A 23,520-nucleotide genomic window follows, 5' to 3' on the forward strand; every position below is an offset into this window, starting at 1 on the left:
CTATACGGCTCTGGATACTTTGTTCGGGGAGTAGGCGGGGCTGCTCCTCCGCTGCTCGTCCGCTGTCCTCACCTACGTCCTCAGCGCGCACCTGCTTTCAAACACGTCATCGGCCTCCTAAGGACAGTCCTTGTAACACGTTGCCCACAAAAGCGCACATTGACCTGATGCGGTCAGCCACATACAAGGTTTTGACCTCACTCTGGTGGTTACCCTACTGTAGCCTCATTGGAAATTAAACCTGTAACACTTGCAGTAAGTCTAAATATGTGAAAACCAAAGTGTGAACATTCATTTTCAACAAGCAATAATCCTACTATATAATTATCATATTTTTCCAGCTTAAAAACTGACATTTAGGACCCAGTGAATCATGTACATACTTATAATGATCATGTAAATGTGCCAAAGTTGAGGCCTCCGTTGGTGTAAAGGTTTTGACATCAAATGAATGTACAATATGCACCAAGCAGACAGAGGGTCAAAGGTCACATCATATAACAGATAGATTACAGTTAACAGCTCCACTGATTGATCCACCTCTGGACTTCCTACCATTGTAACACAAGACATTGTTTCACACTGTAACTGTTCAGTGAAAGTTGTGGTTTCATTATGCCACCTTATAGAATTGTGAGCTTGTAATCAACTTCCTTGTCATCATTTCTCCAGAGATAAAGTCCTTGTCTGGAGCAGGATTGTTTTACTGTCATGTGGTGTGGGCAGTGGACCTTAAAAACAACTAGAGGGGGCCATTAAAACACATCAGTCACCATGGAAACTGTAACTACAAGTCAAGACAAGCACCAACTGCAAAGTTAAACTCGTTAAATTGACCTCAGAGCTGAAATCTTGAAGCGGGACACGTTTAATGTCAAGAGCAAAGACTGGTGTCTGTCTGTGAGAGATAAGATAAGACATGAGACGTTCTGTGTTTCTCTGAAAACATGAACTATAACCCTCTGAGTGACTGAAAACGCAGACCCGAAAATCCGGGATTCAAGGAACCACCAACAATTTCAACACGCTGACTCGTAGCTGCAAATTCAGTAACAAACCAGTAATAAAACAAGCGGCAAGGAAAACGATGAATATTTACGGTCAGAGGTGTTTCTGAACACTGACCTGGCGTGGTAGCTGTGGTGCCAGGCGCTGCTCATCGTGTCCATCCCTCCCTGGTCCACTTCCTGCCGTCCTTCACCGAGCTTCGTCGAATGCCATGAGTGAGGACGAGACGCCGGCTCACTGCGTCTGTGGGATTAAAATACAAAGAAAGAGTTTTGTGTCTCCAGTTTAATGACACCTTGACACTGGAATTAAGTCAAAAGGATAAAAAATCCTTAATGTTTCTTTCCTTTTAGACACCTTCTTTCTCAGATGTACTTCTAAATAACTAATTCTTGATAACTCATGAAAGTGCTGTGTCATCCAGCTCTTGCACCTCAGTCATGACTCCTGTTTTTACAACATGTTTATCTCCCGTCATCCTGCACAGATCTTCATTCACAGAAACATTGCACATCTCAAACTGCAGCAGGGATTCAAACACTGAACAGAGTTTGTTAATCAGAACTGGAACCAAATCATTTTAACATTAAATATTATCCTGATGTGTCCTCCCACAGTAACACAACACAACAAAACACACACACAGCTGCATGGTCTCATTCCAACGAAGTCTGACTCACCTCCAGCCTCTCCCTTCGATTTCAATGGAAAAATGCCGAAATACTTTTAACTTCAAGCTCCCGTAAAGTTAACTGATAGCTGCAACTGAATGCACAAAAAGACAGAGGTGGTTTGAGGACATTCAATGGATATTAAAGTATATTTTTCTGACTTCTGACCATCTGTCCTGCTTTAAAAAACTGTACAGTAGATATTTGTGTCATAAAGCAGGAATTTATTTCTAATTTGCTGTGTTTTATAAGTAAAACTTCCTTTTTTTTCTATTTTGCATCCATTTAAATCCATGTTCCTATGTTTATTCAACTCAACACTTCCTTCATGTAGTATTATTTGTTTTAACACAGCACTTCAACACACATTTTAGTTCTATTTTAAATACATAACTAACTTAATTTTAAATTTAAATGCTTCCAGTGGCTCAAACGTTACGTTTAATGGAAGATAACAAAACAACAAAGTGAAATGCTAATCAATCAATGGACGACACACAGTCTTTGCAGACTTTGCAAGACATTCTCGGGAAGTCTGTGAATGCTGAGTGCTGTCCAAACCAGCACTTCGTCCAGTCAACAACAAACCTCAAGCAGACTTTCAGAGAGTCTGCTTGGTAGCGCAGACTTCACCGGACTCCACTGATTTAGTTACCCATAATTAATTGGAAAAAAAGAAGCCAGTAATAAAATGCAACCACATCATAATACAGAAATATGTAGTATTGTGACCGCATGATGCTGGACATACAAAAAACAGTCCTAATTTTAAAGCTAATATTATTTCAGGGATGAAACTGCATTCTCGTTGGACACCGTCATCATCATTATATTAGAATGCGTTATCTAACCAGTTTTGTTAACAGAGACGTTGAGAAGCACAGCGAGCGTCTTTCCTCCTCCTCTTCGTATTTGACATGTTCTGCCGCTCTGTATTTATCCTCACAGATAAACAGGAAAAGATCGTATCGGAGTAAGTGGGAGACAGAGACATGAAAGCCTGCATGGACCACAGGAACCTGGGTAATGACAGGACGTGGCTGGAATACCTCAACAAGTTATCATCACTGTTACACTCGTACAGATAGTCACCCTCTCCGTTATCTTTGGTGGCTTGAGTGCAGTTTAAGTGGGATTCGGTTTGAGTCTAAATCTAGGTCTAATTTTAAACCTGGACCACACTAATGCAGATAAATAGGCACTGCATTATGTCAGTATACAATATACAGTACAATATGTCAGTATATATCAAGATCACGCCTTATATTCAAAATCATATCCACTAACAGATGTTTTATACAAGCAGTTTTGGAGTCTCAGAGGTCATACAAAGGTCAACAGGGTAATATCCCCTTAAATCACCAGGAGAACATAAAGGTATCTCCAGTGTTGACCTCAAGTGGTTCACCTCCAATTGAACTTGTAGACACTTCCAAGTAAGAATAGCTGATTCTGTGTTCCCCAACTTCAAAAACTTATGGCGTCCACCAGGGCTCAATTTTAGGTCCCATCCTTTTCTTCCTTAAGCTGCTTTTTTTGGGTTGCCAGAAAATGAAATTATTAATAAAGTTATTTTGTAAGTGACAGACCAAACTGGCACGTGAGGCAAGAAAACTGCTGAAAACAGTGACGAACAACACAAAGTCACCGAGGCGAACATCATCTTTCAGTTCCCTATGTAGTGCTTTACTGACACTGCAATCAAGTAGAACTGGATCAACCAGGTGTTCACACCAGGCTTTGCCTACTCACAGTAACAGCATGAAGTCCTCAAGGACAAGAAGTCTTATGAGTCCATGTTCAGCACTAATACACTCATTATGGTATCCCTCTGATTTCTATTTTCAGTAGTTTTGTTCTGGTATTATTTAATTGGTTTTCTTTTTTTAAACAAAACACAGATTTTAATTCTTGGTGCTGTTAAAGGCCATACATTTCAATGTGAAATGAGTCATGCAAAAAAAAAGATTTTTGGCAGCTATAGATTCTACTAAACTACTAAAATGATTTTTTTTTTGCAGATCTCTGATAGTTAATTGGTAATCTTTTCTTAAAACTCTCTCATCTTTCTGACTAGGGAAACTCAACTTGTAACCAGTTTTACCTGGAGGTGAACCTGAGGACTTTAGAGATGAGGCCGGTCGCAAGGCTGTTGACGCTGGCCTCCGACGGCGACCGACACAGCGCCCCCTCTGAGCGACCCAGATCTGCTTTCTTCTTCTGCTTCTTCCGAAGCTTCCTGCGGTAGAACGCCTCCAGCAGCTCCATGGCCTCGATTTGGTCAAATCCAAGTTATTCTAGTTTCTCCTCGGCTACTTTCTTCTTAGCTGTACTCTTCTTACTTCTTCCCTTCGAAAGTCTTAGAAAGTTCCATTTCCACACCCAGTTTGAGCTGTTTGTGTGTTTCCTTCCAGAAAAGACTTTTAAGAACCAACCTACTTTCTTCTATACTTCTCTACATTTCTTAGACCTTCACCGTCCTCTTTTCCATACAATTTTTAAACTTTTGCTGAACCTTTTCAAGCCTTTAAGCCTTACAACATCTTTTCTTTCCTACCTGCCCCTACTCTGCTACTCAAACACATTTAACAACCTCTTTCTTGGTCCAACGCTGCCATCCACTTTCTACTGTTTCTCCTTTAAAAATGTTGCAACACAGGTCATCTATTCCTCATTCCCCTCAAAGCTGACAGTGTCTCTACCATCAGTCTCTTGCTCCAGTTCCAGTGCCAGTCTAGGGCTGGCCCACTGAGTGGTTGTACGTTGGTGCACGGCCCCAAGCTCATTAAGTAAATTAAGCAATTACGCGTCATTAGGCCGCCATACGATAAAAGCATAAAGTAAACATCCTCGGCCCAGCTTGGTCTTGGTGGTAGCTGTTGATGTGGTGAGTGAGAGAGAGACACTGAAAGTCTGTGGAGAGGGAGGAAAGAGGGCGGTAGGGTGAGAGATAGTGGGAGAGAATGAGTAGCAAGAAAGGGAGGGAGGATGGAAGGAGATAAGACTCGTTAAGAAGAAGCTTCTGAGGAATGAAGCAACTAAAAGACTGATAGAGAAATGGTAGAAAGAAGACATAAGAAGAGCGATAAAGGATGACAGAGAGGGAACCCCATGATATTGTCTTCCTTTGTGAAATGAAAATAAAAGCAGAGAAAGAGAAAAAGAAGAGAGAAAGAAGAGAGAGAGAGTTGCTTAAAATAGGGAATTATTGAGCTCATTGGAGCAGAATTGGCTTCTGAAGCCGCAGGGAGAAAGACGTCCCATGATGCAGCATGTGGTGCGAAACAATGAAATGTATTGACTCTTCGATTATCAGTGTTAGGTCTGGAGTCCAGGAACAAGCACAGACGTTCAGAAGTTCATTGAAAACTGTAATAAATTACTTAGTAGCTGATTATCTACTAAATTAATTAATGATGACATAGTTCTTATCGATGGTTCTGGTGACAGAAAGGTCAGAAAAAAAGTCCAAAACTTTTAAAAACTACCACAAACATCTGCAAAGTTTTTGTTATGTAAATTGGCAAATGCTAGCATGCTAAACAAACTGGTAAATCAGGTTAATACTACCTGCTAACCACTAGCATGTCAGCATTGTCACTGTGAGAATGTTGGTAGCTGATGTTGCCAAAAGTACACACCGTTTGTCTTGTTTCCAAAATGAAAATAAACAGTCAAAGAAAAAAATTAACTAAACAAGAAAGCAAAACATCTTTATGCTCTGATTGGTAAAACAAAATCCTCTTAATTTAAATATCCCTTTTAAAAGTTGCTTTAGCTGTTTGCATCTTGGATTACAGCCGTGTTATGAGTCTGCCAGTAATTTGGCTAACTTAGCCGGTAACTGTCCGGTTTAATTTCTTCTTTTTCTAATCAAAAGTACTGATGTAATACTGTATGTTTTTACTACTTACTCAAGGATTCAGTAAACCCCTTTAAACAGCCCTCAGAGACCACTTGAACCACCTCATGGGCATTTGGAACATCCTCAAAGACCTAAAAGGACCTACCGAACAAGCCTTTTCAAAGACCACATCCATGGCCCAAAGAACCCCCTAATGAACCATTTCAACCATCTTACAGACAGCTATCAACTCCTCAAAGATTCCTGGAACTCATTCAACAGTATCATGCTTCTTCAAACCACTGTAAGCAGTTCAAAGAGCCAAGAACCTCCTCAAGGACCGTTTAAGCCTCCTCACAGACCTCAGGAACCTTCTCAAGGACCACAGGTATCAGCGAAAATCCATACTGTCCTTAGACAGAAGAAATTCACTCTGCCTGAATGCTGCACAAATGCTTGTGAGAGTGTGTGTGAGACGTTTTTAGTACTGTAAAGTATCAGTGATACCAGTTTATTTAATGACCTAGTTTCATCACCACACATACTCACACAGATTCTGTTGAAGTTGATGAGTTGTGAACACACCCTCAATAATTACTTCTAATAACCTGCCAACCTCTCTGTTACCCTGAACTGTGTGTGTGTATGTGTGTATTGGGAAAAAAAACAACCTCTTCCTGGAAAACATCTTCAAGGTCCTTTGGAACCTCCTCAAGGACCACAGTAAACCTTCAGAGAGCCCTTAGAACCTACTCAAAGACCATTGGGACAATTTCAATAATCAACTACAGCAGTCATAAGTTCCAGGACACGCTGAAGGACATTATCAATCAAATTAAACTTTGCAACAGCAATATTGAATCCTTGTCTCTGACTGGCTGACAAGTATCTGTAAAAATCATATAAACATATATATATAAACAAGCAACAATACTAATTTTAAACACTATTTAAACTAACTTAACTTACAAGAACCCCTATACTCTCAGGGAGACTCTGGACTCTTGACCAAGTGTGTTTTAGGTAGGCTATAAATTACAGAGCTTCTAATGACTATGTTACCCCTTAGCCATTGTTTGAAGTAGCCCATTATATTTCTAAACCACAAGCTAACAATGCTATATAGCTAAAGGTGAGTGATTAACTATCAGCTAATGTAACCAAAAAGCTAACTCTTTACTGAAGAGACTAGTAACTTTTAGAAGCTAACAGAACAAAAAAAAAACGAATTTAAGGCTAACTGGACCTTAGTGACTAACTAAACTTGCAGAACCAAACAGCTAACTCTACTGTAAACTACTTAGAACTTCTGTCTAACCATAAGCTAAAGGTACAAAAGGGCTAAAGAGTGAACTCTTAATGACCTATGACTGCTATGACTGATTGTAAAAGTTAACAGAAATAAAAAGTTTACTATAAACTAACTGGACCTAAGTGACTAACGCAGCTTATTGAACCAAACAGCTAATTGTGTAAAGTAACTGGGTCTTGTGACTACCTGCAAACTAACAGAACCAAAGAGCTAATTATAAGCTAATGGGACCAAAAAGCTAACTCTAAACCAACTGGACCTTGTGCCTTACCATAAGATAAAGGAAGCAAAAAGCTACCTAAAAAAGTGACCTATTGATGTTTTATTAGCTAAAACCAACTGTTGACTAATGATAATATAAAAGAACCAGAAAGTAACTTAAGCTAAACAAACAAGAGCTTCTAACTAACTGCTAAAAGAAGAAAAAAACTAACTCTAAGCTAATAGACCTAGCAACTAACTATAAGCTAACAGGTCTGGGAAGCTAACTCTAAGCTAAGGTGTCCAGAAACCCAATTGTATGCTAACAGGACTAACAAGCTAACTCCAAGCTAAAACACCAAACTCAAACTTAACTTACCTAGCTTTTAGCTGTGGGCTAAAACGCCACCCTAAACTTATGATATCTAAGAGCTAATTAGCTAAAATACCCCTTTAAAAAATAGCTAGCACTGAGAGAAAGCACACTTTGCTCTGCTGGATGTGTCACTTTTTCAATTTGCATCATGAAACTGAAAAATCTGGACTAAAAACAGAACCTGAATGGTAGGCTATGAGCCATGTGGAAAGTATAAACTGAGCTGTGTGTGTGTGTGTGTGTGTGTGTGTGTGTGCAGGGTGTGTCTCTCTGAACAGAGACCTTATCTCTTGCCGTGGGAAAGTGTTCCTTCAGCTTATAATAATAATCACTGTGATCTGCCCGGAAACTAAAATTTGACAGAGACACAGAGAGAGAGGGAGAGCGAGAGACACGTGGAATTAAATACATGCTGACACGCTTGAAGTATACTGTATGTGTGTCTTATGTGTTAAAACATGTTTATGTAACTATGCTAATAGTTTGCATGCGTGTGTGTGGGGTGTGTCAAACTGTGTGTGTATTTACTTGATATGTGTGAAATGAATAGTAACTGGTATTACTACTTGCCCTAGTCTCAGTCACAATTGTGGGTTCCTCAAGGACTGTTCTGTATGTTTCAAACTACTGGTAATATCAACAGTACCGACTTTTTACACCGTGTTACCAGTTAGTTCACTCAAGGAATTATTGGTACATTAAAGGACTCCAGGAGCCCCTATATTGTGTGATTTCAATTTGAGGAGGCAGTTTGAACAGAGTCCGATAAGCCTCAACAGGCTCTTACAATATAGCTTACAATAGCTTAGAGAATCGTATATTAGCACTATGTTAATTAAAGTGGACTCCCCAAAAACACTGTATTTTACACAAATGTATATAGTTTGGAAGGATGTAGCTGTAAGCAATTGGGCGACCTCCATTATACGCACAGTTAAGCCTTTTCTCTTTCACCCAGGTGTTTCCTGGGAAAACAAAATATAAGGTTGATGCATTATCAAAAGTCAGGTAAAAGTAATTTGAAAGTCTGCAGGAAGTCCAGTCGTGGTTGCAGCCAAACCAGCAGCTAAATTACAGAAAACAAAATCAGAAGAAACAACCAGGCCCGAGCTCTCTCATAGGGTTAATCTTGGGGTAAAGGCAGAGATTAGGACTATCAGTTTTTAAAATGTTATGCTATCATAAAAGTGACAAGATGATCCAATGCAGGCTGACAAGGAAGAACATCAGGCAAAGGCACAGGCTCTGCTCCTGATTCAAATACCAAGTGTTTGAGATTCTCCTCAGCAAAACAACAGCAGGTGGAGGGAGGAAAGTAGCTGTGGAGGAGGCTCAGAGGCATGAGGAGCAGTTTCTCAGGCAATGAATTGAAAGTGGATGAGTTGTTAAAGTGTAAGAAGAAGAAACGTTGCTGAAAGGAAGTGTGGAGGCAGGATTAGTAAGGTCTCATAATACAGGGACACAAGACTAGACGAGAGACAAGACCTCACTGTTTATCTGTAATGTGTGTGCTTTCTGCGTGTGCATGTGTGTGTGTGTGTGTGTGTGTGTGTGTGTGTGTGAGGGAGTTTATTTGTATTGCGCTTGCGTGTGTGTGCAATTACGTGATGATGTCGTTTAAGAAAAATGCGGTGATTCAACTAAAGAAACATCTGAGGAGAAAAGAAGGGAGGAGAGGAATCAAATAAGGGAAGGAAAGAAGGAAAGGTTAGGAGATGGATAAGAGGCAAAGTGGGAAAGGAGAGAAGGGGATGAAAAGAAAAGGAAAGGAAAGAAGGAGTTAGAGAAAGAGACTCTATGTGTGTGTGTTTATAAATTAGTCTGTCCGTCCTCGCCAGATTAACACCCAGCCTCATGGGGCTCTGATGGCCCACTTCCTGTTTTTGGACCAATAAGGGACAAGCATCCACCCTCTCCTCTCTCCTCTGTGATATCTGATAACCACCCAGAGCCTGGGGGATTGTGGGAGAATAGAGTCATTCTGCCCGTTTATCTAACTCTCTAACAGAAGGTTACATTTTAATAAGATCCATTAAACTCAGTCACCCCTTCAAAATAAAAGCATTCTGTTTATGTCCGAGAGCTGTGAGCTTTCCAGGAACCAAAATATTGATTTAAAACTAAAACGGTTTTGAAATGTTTGAGGAAGATTTTATCAGACTTTAATGATGGTGGTGGGCAACAGGACACAAGAAAGTGAATGTAAAAGTAGTCGCACTAGCACCCCCCTGAGGCTGGGAAGCTCATTACACACAGACAGACACTATTTCCAGGCCCTGACCTCCATATTAGGATGAAACTTGTAGCAGATTGTTGGTATTTATAGACTGTTTGTCTGCAGAAACTATGTTCAAACCCACAACACTGTAAGAGAAACAGAGTCATAAAGCAGGAAGCTTCTGTAGATTAGATGTACAAGACATGTACGTTTGAATTCATAAAAGGACCAGTACGGATTATCCCTGTTTTTATCACTTTCAGGCTGGAGATGGCTGTGAATGCACATGATGACATCACTGAAAAACACTGAGTTGTGTTTGACCACACTCTGTTTAAACTGTTGTTTTCCTGTTGCTCTGCGTTTGAACCCTGAGCCTATAATAAACCCTCTGCAACACTCACAAAGGAAACAGAGGCAGGACATCCTAACACCAGAGGCGATAACCTCCTCAACTGACAGCAGTAAAACTGGCACTGATATGACATCACTTCCTGTGTTAACCAGGAGGACGTCCAACCATCCAAAGGTTGTGAAAATAAAGAGAATTAATTGACACTGGAAGGAACTGATATCAGACAGGAAGTCCCAGTCAGCAACACAATGGCAGCACCCACAACTGTGAGGAGGTGGATCCTTAATTTCAGAAGTAGGCAGCTTCTCATTTCTACCTGGTAAAAGGACACCTGTCGCTAAAAAAGCTAGCTTCATTAACTGGTTACCAATGTTGTCTCCTGACTTTGTAATGTCGACCAGAGGCTACAATTATATTTTATTCAAATTTTTTCCAAACAGTATTTGTTTAACATAACAAGAGAGAAGACATGTAGTAGGATGATTGACTAATATTGGATGTAATGCTATCTCAGGTAGCGTTAGCAGGGTTGGATAGTGTGTCCCCAATTCCAGACAGAGCAGCTAACGTTAGCTTAACTAAGATCGACACCTACTGTACATAGGAAGATAGTACACATTGGATATGTTGGTAAAGTTTTTTCAAGGTAACCCCGCAAACTAGATTGTAATGCCTGAGCTTTGAGCCAACAATGACGTGCTAGGCATTAAGCTAGTTAGCCAAACATGCTAACGATCAAAGCATACATTAGAGCAGACAAACGCACCATTAACAGTATAAACCTTGCAGCCATATGGGACTCGTGTTCCCAGAGAAATTATGGTAATTATGGGTCTTTAATGGGAGCCAGATCTTATGATTCTGTTTAGCCATCGGGGGCTAATGTTGCTTAGCATAAACATTAAGCTACGTGATGTGCTGTTGAGTAATTCTTTTCCAAAACATTTGTGCATCTTTAAATGGGCAGTTCTCACTTTAAACTTAAAGAAAAGAAGAGTGGAATTTCTTCTTCTTCTAGGGTTCACTGTCGGTTGAAAAAGTAGCTTAGAGGCTCTCAAGTACAACTCTGTTTGCCTCGTTTTTACCAAGAGTCGTTCAAAAGAATTCACATCTTTTTAAGAGATTGGTAAGGGCTTTCTTTGCAGTAAAAATTTCAGAAGAAAACAGAGGGAGATGGATGCTTAAAATGCAGTTCGAACTGTGGATGTATCCTCGTCTAAAGTCAAGTTAACTGTAGTGCCTGCAAGTTTGAGGGTGGAGGTTTCATGGAGTATAACATTGGTAAGCTGTAGGTGCTAAAATTCAACATATTAGCCCAGGGAAACACACATTGAACGTTTGGCCTTGGAAAAAACCCACTGATGAAAACATAAAACGTCCCCAATGGGACCCAATGAATATGAAACCGTAGGAATACAGATACTCTTGGACAGGTGCTCTTTGAGGGAGGGGTTTCTCAGCTCTCTCCTACCTGTTCTTGATGCGCAGTTGGACTCCTCCTGCTTGTTGTCTGCTATGTTGGGATGATGATGGTGTTTTTTGTTGTGGTGGTGGTGTTTGTGCTAGAGAAGAAAGAGGAGGTGGAGAAGGAGGAGGAAGAGCCGGAGGGGAGGAACATGGAGTGTCAAAGTCCTCGTTGTATCCTGGATCAAACTCCCTGAGGAGACACAAATAAAAACGTTATTTCAAAGAGAAAGTCCTCCCCATCCTGCTTTATGTTAGGACTGTAAGCAGGCATTTATATCGTAATAAATTTAGACATTTGCTTGTCACATGCTGTTCCTCTTTCACAATGAAAGCCTACTGGGAAAGGCAGAGACTGTGACTTTGCTGCAGGACTTTTAATATTAAATGCCAGCAGGAAGTGATACTCCAGAAGGGTTTTAAAAAAACTTGATTTAGGAGTGAATTGGCTAATCTTCAACCATCACACCTACAGAATCACCGCATGGCTGCCAAAATAAACCAAGCCAGCTGCGTTCAGGTCTGACCGGTTCAAACAGGACTGTCTGCATGTCTGTTTTCTGCTCTTATGACATCAGATTCAATAATTAATCAAACATTTTTCACCACTGTGGCTTAAAGAGGTCAAAGGATCCTGGATGGAGAGGCACGAGAGCCCTACAAATCAGCCTTTTACTCCTACGTCTCTGCCCGGAAGAAGGAAAACTCCTATCAGGCCTTTTGTTATTCAAACAAAGAGAGAAGAATGACTGTCGAAGTATGTGGGCAGGTGAATCACCTTTTCTACCACCAAAATTGGGGTGGCAGAAGCACATTTACATATCACTCTTTAAAGGTGGGTCGTGCAATCCTGGATAAAGATTGTGAATAAGATTGTAGCTAAAAAAAAAACTATGGGAAAATATCCTTAAGTGAAACAACTAAACAGCAAGTGACGTCAGTAACGTTAGCTACGTTGTGGGTTAGCAAACTGTTGCTACAGTTACTAACGCAAAGCTAAGCTAACATGCAAAGAGGATGCGGCGGCATCGCAGAGCAGCGCACCAGCTTAAGACAGCGATACTCAAAACTCTCCTGCTAGCTAACAGCACAACAACAGCATGACTTTGCAGTTTAAAAAGCAAGCTGAGCTCATTGACAGAGCCAGGCTGTGGACATTGAAGGGAGATATTCACTGAATTTCAGAAGACGAGCATTAGATTAGAATCGCAGCGCCCAGCTTTGAAGGCGATAAGTTGATCTTTCTAACAAGCAGTTAAGGAGCAAATTATCATTCAAAATAAGTTGGATTTTTTATGCCTCATATTTTCAGTTTTCACTTTTAGCTCTGTTTTTTGGTCTCTTGGGTGTCAACCTGCTCCTGATACCGACTGCATTCAGTAATGAAGGGAAGCAAAATACATTCCCTTCTAACAACTCTGAAACTTTTTGTATATTGAAAGTTCTCTCTCAGTTGCTGCTACTCTTTGGAGAATACGAAGCCCTGAGTGGACACGCACCCATTTTATTTACTCCGTTCTGTTTTCTTGAGATCTCGACTTATTTATCTCGGTATCCAGAGATAACTACGCTGGTTTTCTTGTGATAGCGTGATAGCCATCTAACAGAACAACAGGCTGGTCACTGTGATACTCCAGAGCAGGTTGAGGTGAGGTAAGTTCAGCCTGTTTGTCTTGTGCTTTTGCAGCTCAGGGGATACGAGTTATGATCATCTGACGATACAGTGGTGCAGCGCTGTTATCTAGAGATACTTTTGATTAACTTTTGGAAACGGTTTTGTTCCTGACCGCAGTGACAGAACTTTCAAAATAAGACAAAACTCTGACTCTGGATTACTGGGAAACATCAGTGCTGTGTTTCTGCTGTTTACCTTGTGATCCCAGCTAAAGATAAAAATCTACCTTCACTGTAGTACGTTTACAGAGCAGAAAATCCTGTCTCATAAACCACTGTGCCGTTTACTGGCATCTGATAAGACTCTGTCAGACTGTCACTCAAACTGGACTTACTGGATGTTTCTTTCTGTTTCAACAGTTTCTGAAGAAAAACATTCGGAATTTATTTGCAATAAAAAACAACTCTTGAGATCAGTAAACGCCTGCGTCTTTACTGTCGGAGCCGTTTCCTCCCTCCACCCAGCAGAGACATTTAAACCTACAATCCCTTTAAACAGAGAGAAGAATACAGAAGACAATACACAACTTTAAAACATACACAAACACACCCAGACTTTTATTATTATCTGAGGACATTCCACTGCTATTCAGAGAAGACTTCATACAGAATACATCTAAACAATAATATGCACCACACACACACACACACACACACACACACACACACACACACACACACACACACACACACACACACACACACACACACACACACACACACACACACACACACACACACACACAGGTGCAGTGGTAAAAGCCCATTAAAGTGAAACCTGCCGAGCGGGTCAGAGGAATGTGCGGCAGCCACAACACCCAGAAAATCACCTGAACAGGAGGGACCGTGCCGTCACATTCCACTTTCCATCACACACACACACACACACACACACACACACACACACACACACACACACACACACACACACACACACACACACACACACACACACACACACACACACACACACACACACACACGGCTCTCGCTGCACCTCTTACCTGACAAAGAACTCATCTGAGTTCAAAAGTTTCAGGTGGTTACTGTGACATCCAGAAGTTAAAGAGCAGCGTTCAGCCAGAGGGAAAGAACGAGATGCCTTTAACTGAACTGTGTTTTTTCTCCAAACTTCATTATTTTTAATTCTCCAAACATACTGTCACAAATATGTGAGTTTCTAAAATGACAAAACAAATCAGCAGCTTTTTATCAAAGCGTCTTGAAAGCCCGGACCTCTAATGGAAAGAAGAGCTGGAGAGTCCTGGAATCTATCGTAGCTTTTAAGCAGCGTTCCGGCCTTTTCTTTGAATCTAACTTTCCTATTGGACCATAAAATGTTCTCACAAATATTAAAAATGAAGCAGCTAAACCTCCATTATTACAGCAGCTTTTCAACACAGGTATGACAGTTATTATCAAGTTAATACCAAATGAAAAGCATCAACAAGAGAGAGAATCCAAACATGCATACGCCTACAAGATGACAAATATTCAAGCAGACACTAAACGCATTAGACAACCAAGAACCAACCACACAAAACCATTGACATCAAAGAAAAGACAGCTTACAGAAGTGTTTTATGTTTGTGGAACAGTCAACAGATTCTGCAGATACCACATGAGAGGGGTTGTTCAACGTTTGGATGTTACCACAGCAAAAGAGCAGTCACCTTTGGTGTTTGGTTTGGTATGCAGCATACTCATACAAACTTATTAGTTCAAAATGTAAGCAGGAGCTAACCCATAAACTACCTTCCAAGTATGAAAAATATCTAAAATTATTTGTTAAATTTTGTCATCAAATTAGTTGTATAGACTTACTGTTCATACATTTATTGTTAACTTGTTTAGCTATTCATTTACTTTATTTTATTTACATGATTGAAATTAAGATGTCTAGTGTTGGTGGTAATGTGTTACAAAGTAATTTGAGTACTCAGATTACTTTTTGTTGTAACAAGTAACGTAACATGTTAGTTCTGCAATTCAAGTAATCTGTTATTTAATTCCTTTTATAAACAGTAATCTGTTACTGGAAAAATTAATCACCGTATTTCTCTTCCTTTTGCCACAGAAACAGAAAATCCCTGAAGCTCTGTTTCTGTTTCTCTCCTTCTTCTTGGCAGGTAGCTGCATACCAGCAGAAGGTAAACACAGCTGTGTCAGTGCGCATGTGTAGCTAGCTAATTCAGCTAGTGAGATGTCAGAGAGGACAGCGTTTACTTTGTGAATATATATACATTATTCTGAATGTTTGGGTGAAAGGGACGAGAACAACATGACGGTGAAATGTAAGCTGTGTCTGGAGGAGAAGTGCTCGTCAGCTGTGAAGAGCTCGACTTCAAATGTGAAGAAGCATCTGCGGTTAGAAACAGCTCCACAACACTGGTGGGACTAAGACCCCGTGTTGTATTGTTGTCATGGAGACAACTGTGCCTAATGCTATATGCCTCTGCCCAGTTCACTGTCAGACTGTTAGCATAATAAAGAGCTGTAAAGGTTATACTGCGTCTGTCATTTCTGTTATCAGGCTGCAGAGTTACAGATTATTGGCCGTAAATGAGGCTCTGCAACGACGGTAGAGTCGATACATTCAAAGGTAGACGTACAGCAGGCTACACGCCGTCCTGACAATATAACACACATGAGTAACGAGTCGAAAATAATGTTTAATTTTTGGTAAAGCAAAAGTGATCTAACATGTTACTTTTCTCAGGAGGTAACGCAGGAACGTAACAAGTTTCTTTTAAAAGTAGCGTTTCCCAACTATGAACATATCAATCTAACAATCAATCAATCAATCAACAGTTTGAACATATTTTATTGTCAGTACCAGAGCTTACAAGCATGCTAACTGGACTATTAGCTTGGAGTGCTAACTGTAGCTCTCCATGTTAATGTCTTTTTCCCCCCTGGTCAATAACTCTGTATTGAAGGAAAAAATGCAAATCCTTGAAGAATTCCTGGATCTGCACCAAAAAGGAAAAACCTCTTCCTTGGCCCTTGGCTGAACTTTCCACCAAGATTAATTAAAACCTGTTAACACGTTACAGGTGTGGGTCTGCCTTCATGTTTAGGTCAAAGAGGATGAGAAAGGAGAATCTGTGGGACAGAAAGAGACCTCTGATTTGTCCTGTTAGTTGGGTTTCAATCTTCTTAGTGTTGGTAGTAAGTAATGTTTCAGTCGAGACTTCAGCTCCTCTCTGCATCAAAACAGGAACATTTCACAACGACAGGTGGTAAGATAATAGGTGCAATGCCTTTGTTCAAAGATGGCCTCCAGCATCCTCTTTGATCTTATCTAAGTCATCCACTGACTCCTGGTTAATGACCTTTGACCCCTTCCTGGTTGATACTGTGACTGGTTTGTGTCTGGTGTTTGAAGACAGATTACATTGTCTGTTTGTTGGTCTTCGTTCATTCTTTGCATCAGTAAACCTAAAGCATCCAGGGCTGCTGGAGGTCTTGCACCGCGGGAAAGTTGCCAACTTTGGATAAACAAGCCTCCAAACTATGTATGTATCTCACAAGAAGAAAAAGCATGTACATTTTAAATGGCTATATTTATCCGGCCCCAAACTTCCCACAATTCCAATTGTCTAATCCAATTAATCCAAAGGTCTTTCCAAGGGTGCGTGGGAAATCTGCAGGGGAAGCTTAGAGGAGACACATGCGGTAAAGATACTGCACCTTGTGAAAGAAACAATCGCTTATTGGTGCTCTAAAAACCCTTAGCACCTGATTGTGCATCCAAGTTGGTCCACCTCTCAGAGTAATTACTGTCAAATCTGACTCGACTGTAAATAACCTCTCGGACCTCTCTTCAACACATCTGGTCAGAGATTGACAGGCTTGTGGTCCAAATGCTGCACGTGAAATATCTCAACAATAGGACGTTAGTCAATAAGTGAGGGATAATGTATAGCGAGTGGGTTGTTATAGGAGAATGGAACCCCAACAGGGCGAGCGGGTGTTGTCTTATCCTGAAGGGGTGGAAATTATTTTATTAATTTAAGAATGATATTTCCCTTTTCTGTTTAAAAAGTCTGTTACAATGACAGTTAGAGCTGCAAAGCAACGGTTAGCTCTGTCGCCGTCTTAAAATGAGCTAAGCTAGCTGTTGTTACTCACATTTATTGGAAACATTTCCACTAATGGTGAAGTGAGACACGGTGAACAGGATCGCAGGAATCAGTGCTGCACCTGATTGACGATATTTCCGTCTCATCACTGTCAGAGTCTGTTGACATTTTCTTTTCCATTCACAGTCTTCAAACACCGCCGTATCCCGCACTGTGTTCTGTTTAATCTTTCTGTTGTAGCCTTCAGTTTATGAATCGTTTCACCTTTATTACTTTCTCTCCGCTGTTGTGTCCGTTTTCTTTTTTGCCCTCTGTAAACAGACCGACGTTAAATTTACCGGCAGATTGATTTGATTACAGTTAGTCCTCCGGATTGTGTGATTAGAGCTGCATCCCTAGCAACGGTCTGTTCTTCATAACAACAGTCTGTTATCAAGAAATAACAGACCTCAGAATGCCGTAATTAACCAATCAGAATCAAGTATTTAACACAGCCATGTAATAAGAGACTTATAGCATCTTAAGTGGCAAACAACAGTATGGTTTGTTAATGTAAACATGTGAGAACTTTCAAAATTAACAACAGTCTGTTAATATTTCTTTACAGGATTTATCAGCCCTTATTGCAGTTTGCTTTCACACCTGTGCTTTGGTTCTTTTGGTCCAGATGAAGCAAAAATTAGACTTTTGCCTTTTAGTTGAAGCCTTTCACAAATAAAGGGTTGTAGGAATGTGAGAAATGTATTTTATTGACAGGTAACTTGGAGGCTGACATTTTCAAAAAGATTTGTGCTTACACCACAAATTATGTGATTACAGGTGTATTCTGTTTATAAGTTACTTTAAGTGCACTATTATTCCCCGGAGGCTGACCTTTAACCTTTCCACCAAAGTGTAGCTGCCATGTGCGGACAGTGTTTCACTGAATGTAGAGCAAGACTGTGATCCAATATTGGTTCTTTTCTAAACACAGGGTTTACAGATAAGTCCCCACAAAGTCAGTGTGTGAACATGTCTGTATCCCCACAAAGTTGGTATTACACACGCACGCACACACACACACACACACACACATGCACGCATAGACCACCGGTTGCCAGGGTAACAGTCCCATCCCTGTAATGACTTCTTCCTGTTCTTTTTTGAGCACAGAAACTCAAACATTGATTAAGCTCGATTACGTCAACCGGCAACAAAAGAGCACAAAGACAGAGAGTCACTGGAGATGAATGGAGGAAGACAAAGGGAGAGAGAGAGACACAGAGAGAGAGAGACACAGACAGAGAGAGAGGGACAGAGGGGAAACCTACACACACACAACTGTGATTAAAACTGGCTACAAGACAGTCACTGATTAAACTTCCATTTTCATCCCTCCTGTTTTTATTCCTCTCTTCATTTGTGAAATGAGAAACCTGAATCAAACAAGATAGGTGAACAGTTGTTGTTGTAACCTCCATTAATCATCTCATAAACACGCGCTGACACACTGCTGATACTGTGCTGGTATGCTGCATGACCTCCTTACAGACATCATGACTCAGCTTTCGCTCTCATCTCCGTTTGTAACCCTCACACCGTCCTGCTGTTTGATTCACTGTTCACAAAATAGACAACAACACTAAAGACTGCAGTTCCTCAAATGTCCACTAGAGGCTGGCTCCTAAAGTGAGTCAGTCCCCATAGAACCCCATGTTAAAACTTTATATTTAAACATGATGACAGCCTGGTACAGGTCCTTAAAGCTATTTTACCATTAACATTTTATATAACTGACCCAGTTAGGATATATTAAGAGCTAAAGGTATGTCTAACGAAGGGTGTGGCAGCTGAGTGACAGGTGCGAGCTGCTAGCTGTCTGCTAGGTGTCACCTCAGCTGAACTTAACCTCTGGGCCGTGTTTGTGCTGTTGGTGCCTTTTGGAGATTTTTTCATGTAAATAACAGACAAATAATCTGTGTTGCTGTGCGCTTTGTTGTCGGACAGACCATTCAACAAGTCTGTCCGGGGAGGGGGGGGGTTATTGTTACAAAACTACGTTTAAGCGGGAGTTCGGCGTTCTGGGAAGAAGAAGAAGCATGTTGAGTGAGTGAGAAAAGCAGTTAGCCAACCTGTTTGTTGTTTTGCCGGGGACACCTAAACCTGGGGTTAGCTGTTGCTGCGACAAGGAAATAAATCTGGGCTCTGCTGAGCTAGCAACGCAGCTCGCCTCTTCCTCGTCCTTCCTCCATCCATCTAGCTACCCCGCAACAATATGTTAGCACTTATTAGCAGGTATCGTGTCTATGCTCACCATACCTGGCTTGTCAGCTCATTCAAATTTGTCATACATTGATTTATTATTTATTTGAGTCGGGATTGTTGTTGGCTTTTCTTCGCAGAGTTGATGGCGGGCTGTAGCAATGAGAAAGATTTTAAAGTTCTTTCTTTTTTTTCTTTTAACCACTGCTTAAGCCCCGCCCACACTAAAAGATTTTTCAAATCTTAACAGATGTGTAAAATGTTAGAGAGCCCACACATGACGATATATAAGCATAGATTTAACAGTTTTGTTCCTGTAGTGTGTGGAGAACAACGCTATGACCCAAACAGCACACCACACACTAACAGATTCATTCACCAACTGCCAGAGTCCGACTCTCACAGCTGGAAATCTCACTAAATCTCTCGTAATCAAACGAGACTTTAGAGTAAACAAACATGGCGGACGACGGGCAGGAAGAATTGGCGATGATAGTTTTTGGACTGGAAAAAAGAACAAACTGTGGATGAAGTGGTGGAGACGGCGTGAACACGGGCTGCACATGTTACTTTATGCTTCACGTTTGCTTTTGTTGCCATGGCTGCGGTTGTTGTGCTGCCTTCTTCAGCCAGCTTGCTTCCTGATTGGCCATCGTTTCGTTCCACGTGACGATCCACAGAATGTGTGCTCGGCTGTCCTCGGGGTTCCCCCCAAACTACAGGATATAAGATTGTAAATACTGAACATGTTTAATATTTGAAATCAGTGCGGCCATGACGTTCTTCTGAGCAGATCGGGGGAAGTAAAATAACTCTTAACATCCCTCACACCACAGGAGCATCTGGAGAGATCATCTCTAGAACCATCAAAACATCAGGACTTGTCGAAAGGGGGAATCGGGCCCAAAATCGGCCCGATTATCTTGTAGTGTGTACCCCGCTTGTAGGCTCCACAAGCTCTCCTCGCTTCTTTAGTCTCATCAGTAAACATCTCTGCTCTGCTACCACCACAAACACAATCTCGTTATGTTGAAAACAATGTTGATCATCGTATTAGCCAGCTGATGGATTAAGTTTGTGCATAGACCTTTGCCATCCCCTCGCTCCTCTCTAGCTCCACCCTCTTTTCCAAATATGGTCACTTCTGGCTCCAAAAAAACCCATGATGACGCTTTAAACCAGCAGTTCACAAACTCACTGGTGACATCACAGTTTCTATGCCAGACTAATACAGTCTTGAACACATTCATCTATTAGTCCAACTAGACTTCCTTATTACATAAGTGGGATCTTAAACAGTAGCCCCACAACAACTTGTGCAGTTTGAACACAGGGTTGTTTTGGTGTGAATGCTGCTAATGCTCTTGTGTCACAATAGGAACAAATCACTGCTGCCAGGATCCAAAATCTGTTGGAAAGCCTGAAACTGAGTGGACGAAGAGTTATAGCAGCACATTTGTATCACAGAAACAATCCTGCATCCGTCTATTTTAGTGTGTGTATTAAAGCTGTATGCTTTATATTTTGGGGGGACAAGCATCCTTAAAAATACGCTCATGACTTAATTTTTTGACACGAAAGATACAAGGGAAAACAGTTGCTAACATTAGCTTTTATTAGCCATGATAAGCTACTGGTCCTGCACGAGCACGTCAGGTTGTGTCCTGAAGGCTGAAACTGTAAATTATTTATGAAGATGATTTGAAAGGGTTTATTCGTTTCTAAAGGGCATATAATCATTCAATCACCAACTTTTTGCCTCCATAAACGGACAAAATAAATCTATAATTACTTAAAGGACCATTGGGTACAGAGATTCTACTTTCCCTCTTTGCGATTCATCTCTTTGGTGTTATTCAAATCTTGACTGAATAAAGAGCGACAGATGTTCTTTTATTCTGTGCTAAGTTTTGCATTCTCTCCGAGTCACACACACAGAACAAAACAAAGCACATGCAAATACAACGTGAGGGACGGGGGAAGACGACGGCCACCAAACCTGCTCGACAAAATACTGACTATATCCTGTCAGTGTGAACAGACTCTGCAGTCAGACAGAGCAGCACCAGCCTGAAACACTTCCACATTATGAGGTCATTTATATGCACAAGACGACGCTCACTGTAAAACCTCCAGATGCCGCCTGTCCGCCGGCTCCTGATTCATAACGGAGGACTTCTAGGTCCAAGAAAACAAACATCTGCTCTTTGTTTACACACGGATGCTGAATTCAGATTAACTTTACTTTAGATTTTGTCTGAAAAATCATCTAAATGATGCTAAACTTTATGGCATGCACACCAAGAAACTGCATGAAGTAGGAAGATAGAGAGAGAGAAGCAACCTGTAAGAAGAAACTTTAAATTTGCTTTGCTTCTTGCCCTTTAACGCAGATTTTTCATGATCCTTTAAAGATGAGGAGACCTTTGTGGATATTTAACCCTTGAACTTTCAGAGTTGACAGCCCAGTGGTAATCTTGTTAACAAAAATTATGACAATAAATGATGTCAAAGACCTTTTTTCCACGACAAAGACTGAGACATTGACGAGCTAAAAATAGATCTTTGATAATAAAAACTCGGGACTAAAATGTTAGTGGTGGCTGTCGGACATTTAAAATCCATAATATTTAAAAGCCTCAAGCACCAGTTACCAGAGATAACGGGGATCACAAAGGTGGTTATGGACTTTCTGCTTCAGGCTCTGAGTGCGCTCACAGACGCTTGTTCCGCCAAAAAAACTCCAATCCAAATGTCTTCATAAAGCATATTTAAAAACAACGGTTGACCACACAATCAAACATAATAAAAAAAATAGCAAAAAGCGTTAAGGCCAACAGGAAAGGAAAAGGAATAAAATGGCAGCTCTCATGCAGGTTTAAAAACAAGCAGCGTGGAGGACAGCCGATCATGAAAGCAGAGTGTTCCAGAGCTTTGGAGCTGCCACTGAGAAGGCTCGGTCACCCCTGAGCTTCAACTTTGACCTTGAGACAGCCAGAAGAAACTAGTCTGTAGATCTGAGTGACCCTGATATAAGATGTTGTTTTAAAAGGTCTGAAAGTTTTGAGCAAGCTCATTTAACGATTTATAAGTTAATAATGAAATCTTAAAATCAGGCCTCAAACGCACGGTGAGCCAGCGAAGGGAAGCCAGAACAGGGGCGATTATCGTCTGTCTGCTTCAGTCGGACTGACAGTCGAAAGTAATCTTTAGATGCTGTGTCCTCATCGTTCTTTTACTGTTTGGATGATCTGGGTTAATTTTACCTGAAGCAAACAGGTGAAAACGAGAAGAGGGAGACTGGAGGGGAAGAGAGAGAAGAGAGAAAACTTTTTGACGACAACTAAAACTTTGAAGGTTAAAAATGACTAAAATGTGACAAAAACTAATGAGCATTTTTGACTCAATCTAAAATAGCTGCCATAATTAACGCTGTTACAGCCTTGCTCCTGCATTTGTCCGTGCACAATGATGCATCTAAAAACCTGAAGTAAATACGTCTTTCAAAATGTGTTTAACCAACATCCTGAAGATTGAGATCTTTTATCTTTTATTTGCAGTAGTTGTTTTAATTGTGTTGCTTTCAGTCAATCAACAGCTTACAACAGTTCACGTTTTCCTACAACAAATGTCCCCACGCATTTAAACCAAGACGGACGGCACAAGCAGAAAGGAAGTCCTCAGGTGAAATGGTCGACACTGAACAGAATACGATTTCTCATTTTATCAAATGTAAAAAGGTCGAATTATCTGCAACTGGTCTGGAGCCTGTTTATTCAGATTTAGGTGTTTATGGTAAACATTTATGTTTAGGCTTTTAAACCGATTATAATGAGAATAATGGGCTCAGTGTAAACTGTCGACTCTAACGCTGAAGAACAGCCTCTGGGCTTGTTGGTGTTGAAGTGATATTATTAACTATATTCAGGGCTAGTCAATAGAACCAACTTAGTCAGCACTAAATATGCACACTACCTTCTTTATGGGGAAATTATTGTGAATGGACACACAAAGCTGTGGTTAGTTTATTAATCAGCCAAAACATCGGTCTGATTTCCTTCATAAAGCCGA

At 40.8% G+C, this 23,520-nt stretch overlaps 1 protein-coding gene across 3 annotated transcripts in view; it reads right to left on the reverse strand.

Annotated features, from left to right (window-relative positions):
* Positions 1-23,520, reverse strand: part of shroom3 (shroom family member 3) — a 75,340-nt gene that overhangs the window by 32,600 nt on the left and 19,220 nt on the right. For 2 of the 3 annotated variants that reach the window (XM_069677151.1, XM_069677150.1), the window contains exons 3-4: positions 11,457-11,642; positions 1,126-1,251 (exon numbers count right to left, since the gene is read on the reverse strand). In XM_069677151.1, the coding sequence (XP_069533252.1) occupies positions 1,126-1,251; positions 11,457-11,642 (312 nt within the window). Of the gene's footprint in view, positions 1-1,125; positions 1,252-3,783; positions 4,441-11,456; positions 11,643-23,520 lie in introns of those variants that run through there. The other variant, XM_069677152.1, reaches the window with a different exon arrangement.

The sequence above is a fragment of the Semicossyphus pulcher genome, unplaced genomic scaffold (assembly GCF_022749685.1).
Source record: "Semicossyphus pulcher isolate SPU_LCO1_2020_fin unplaced genomic scaffold, fSemPul1.0.p SCAF_28, whole genome shotgun sequence".
Taxonomy (NCBI): Eukaryota; Metazoa; Chordata; class Actinopteri; order Labriformes; family Labridae; genus Semicossyphus; species Semicossyphus pulcher.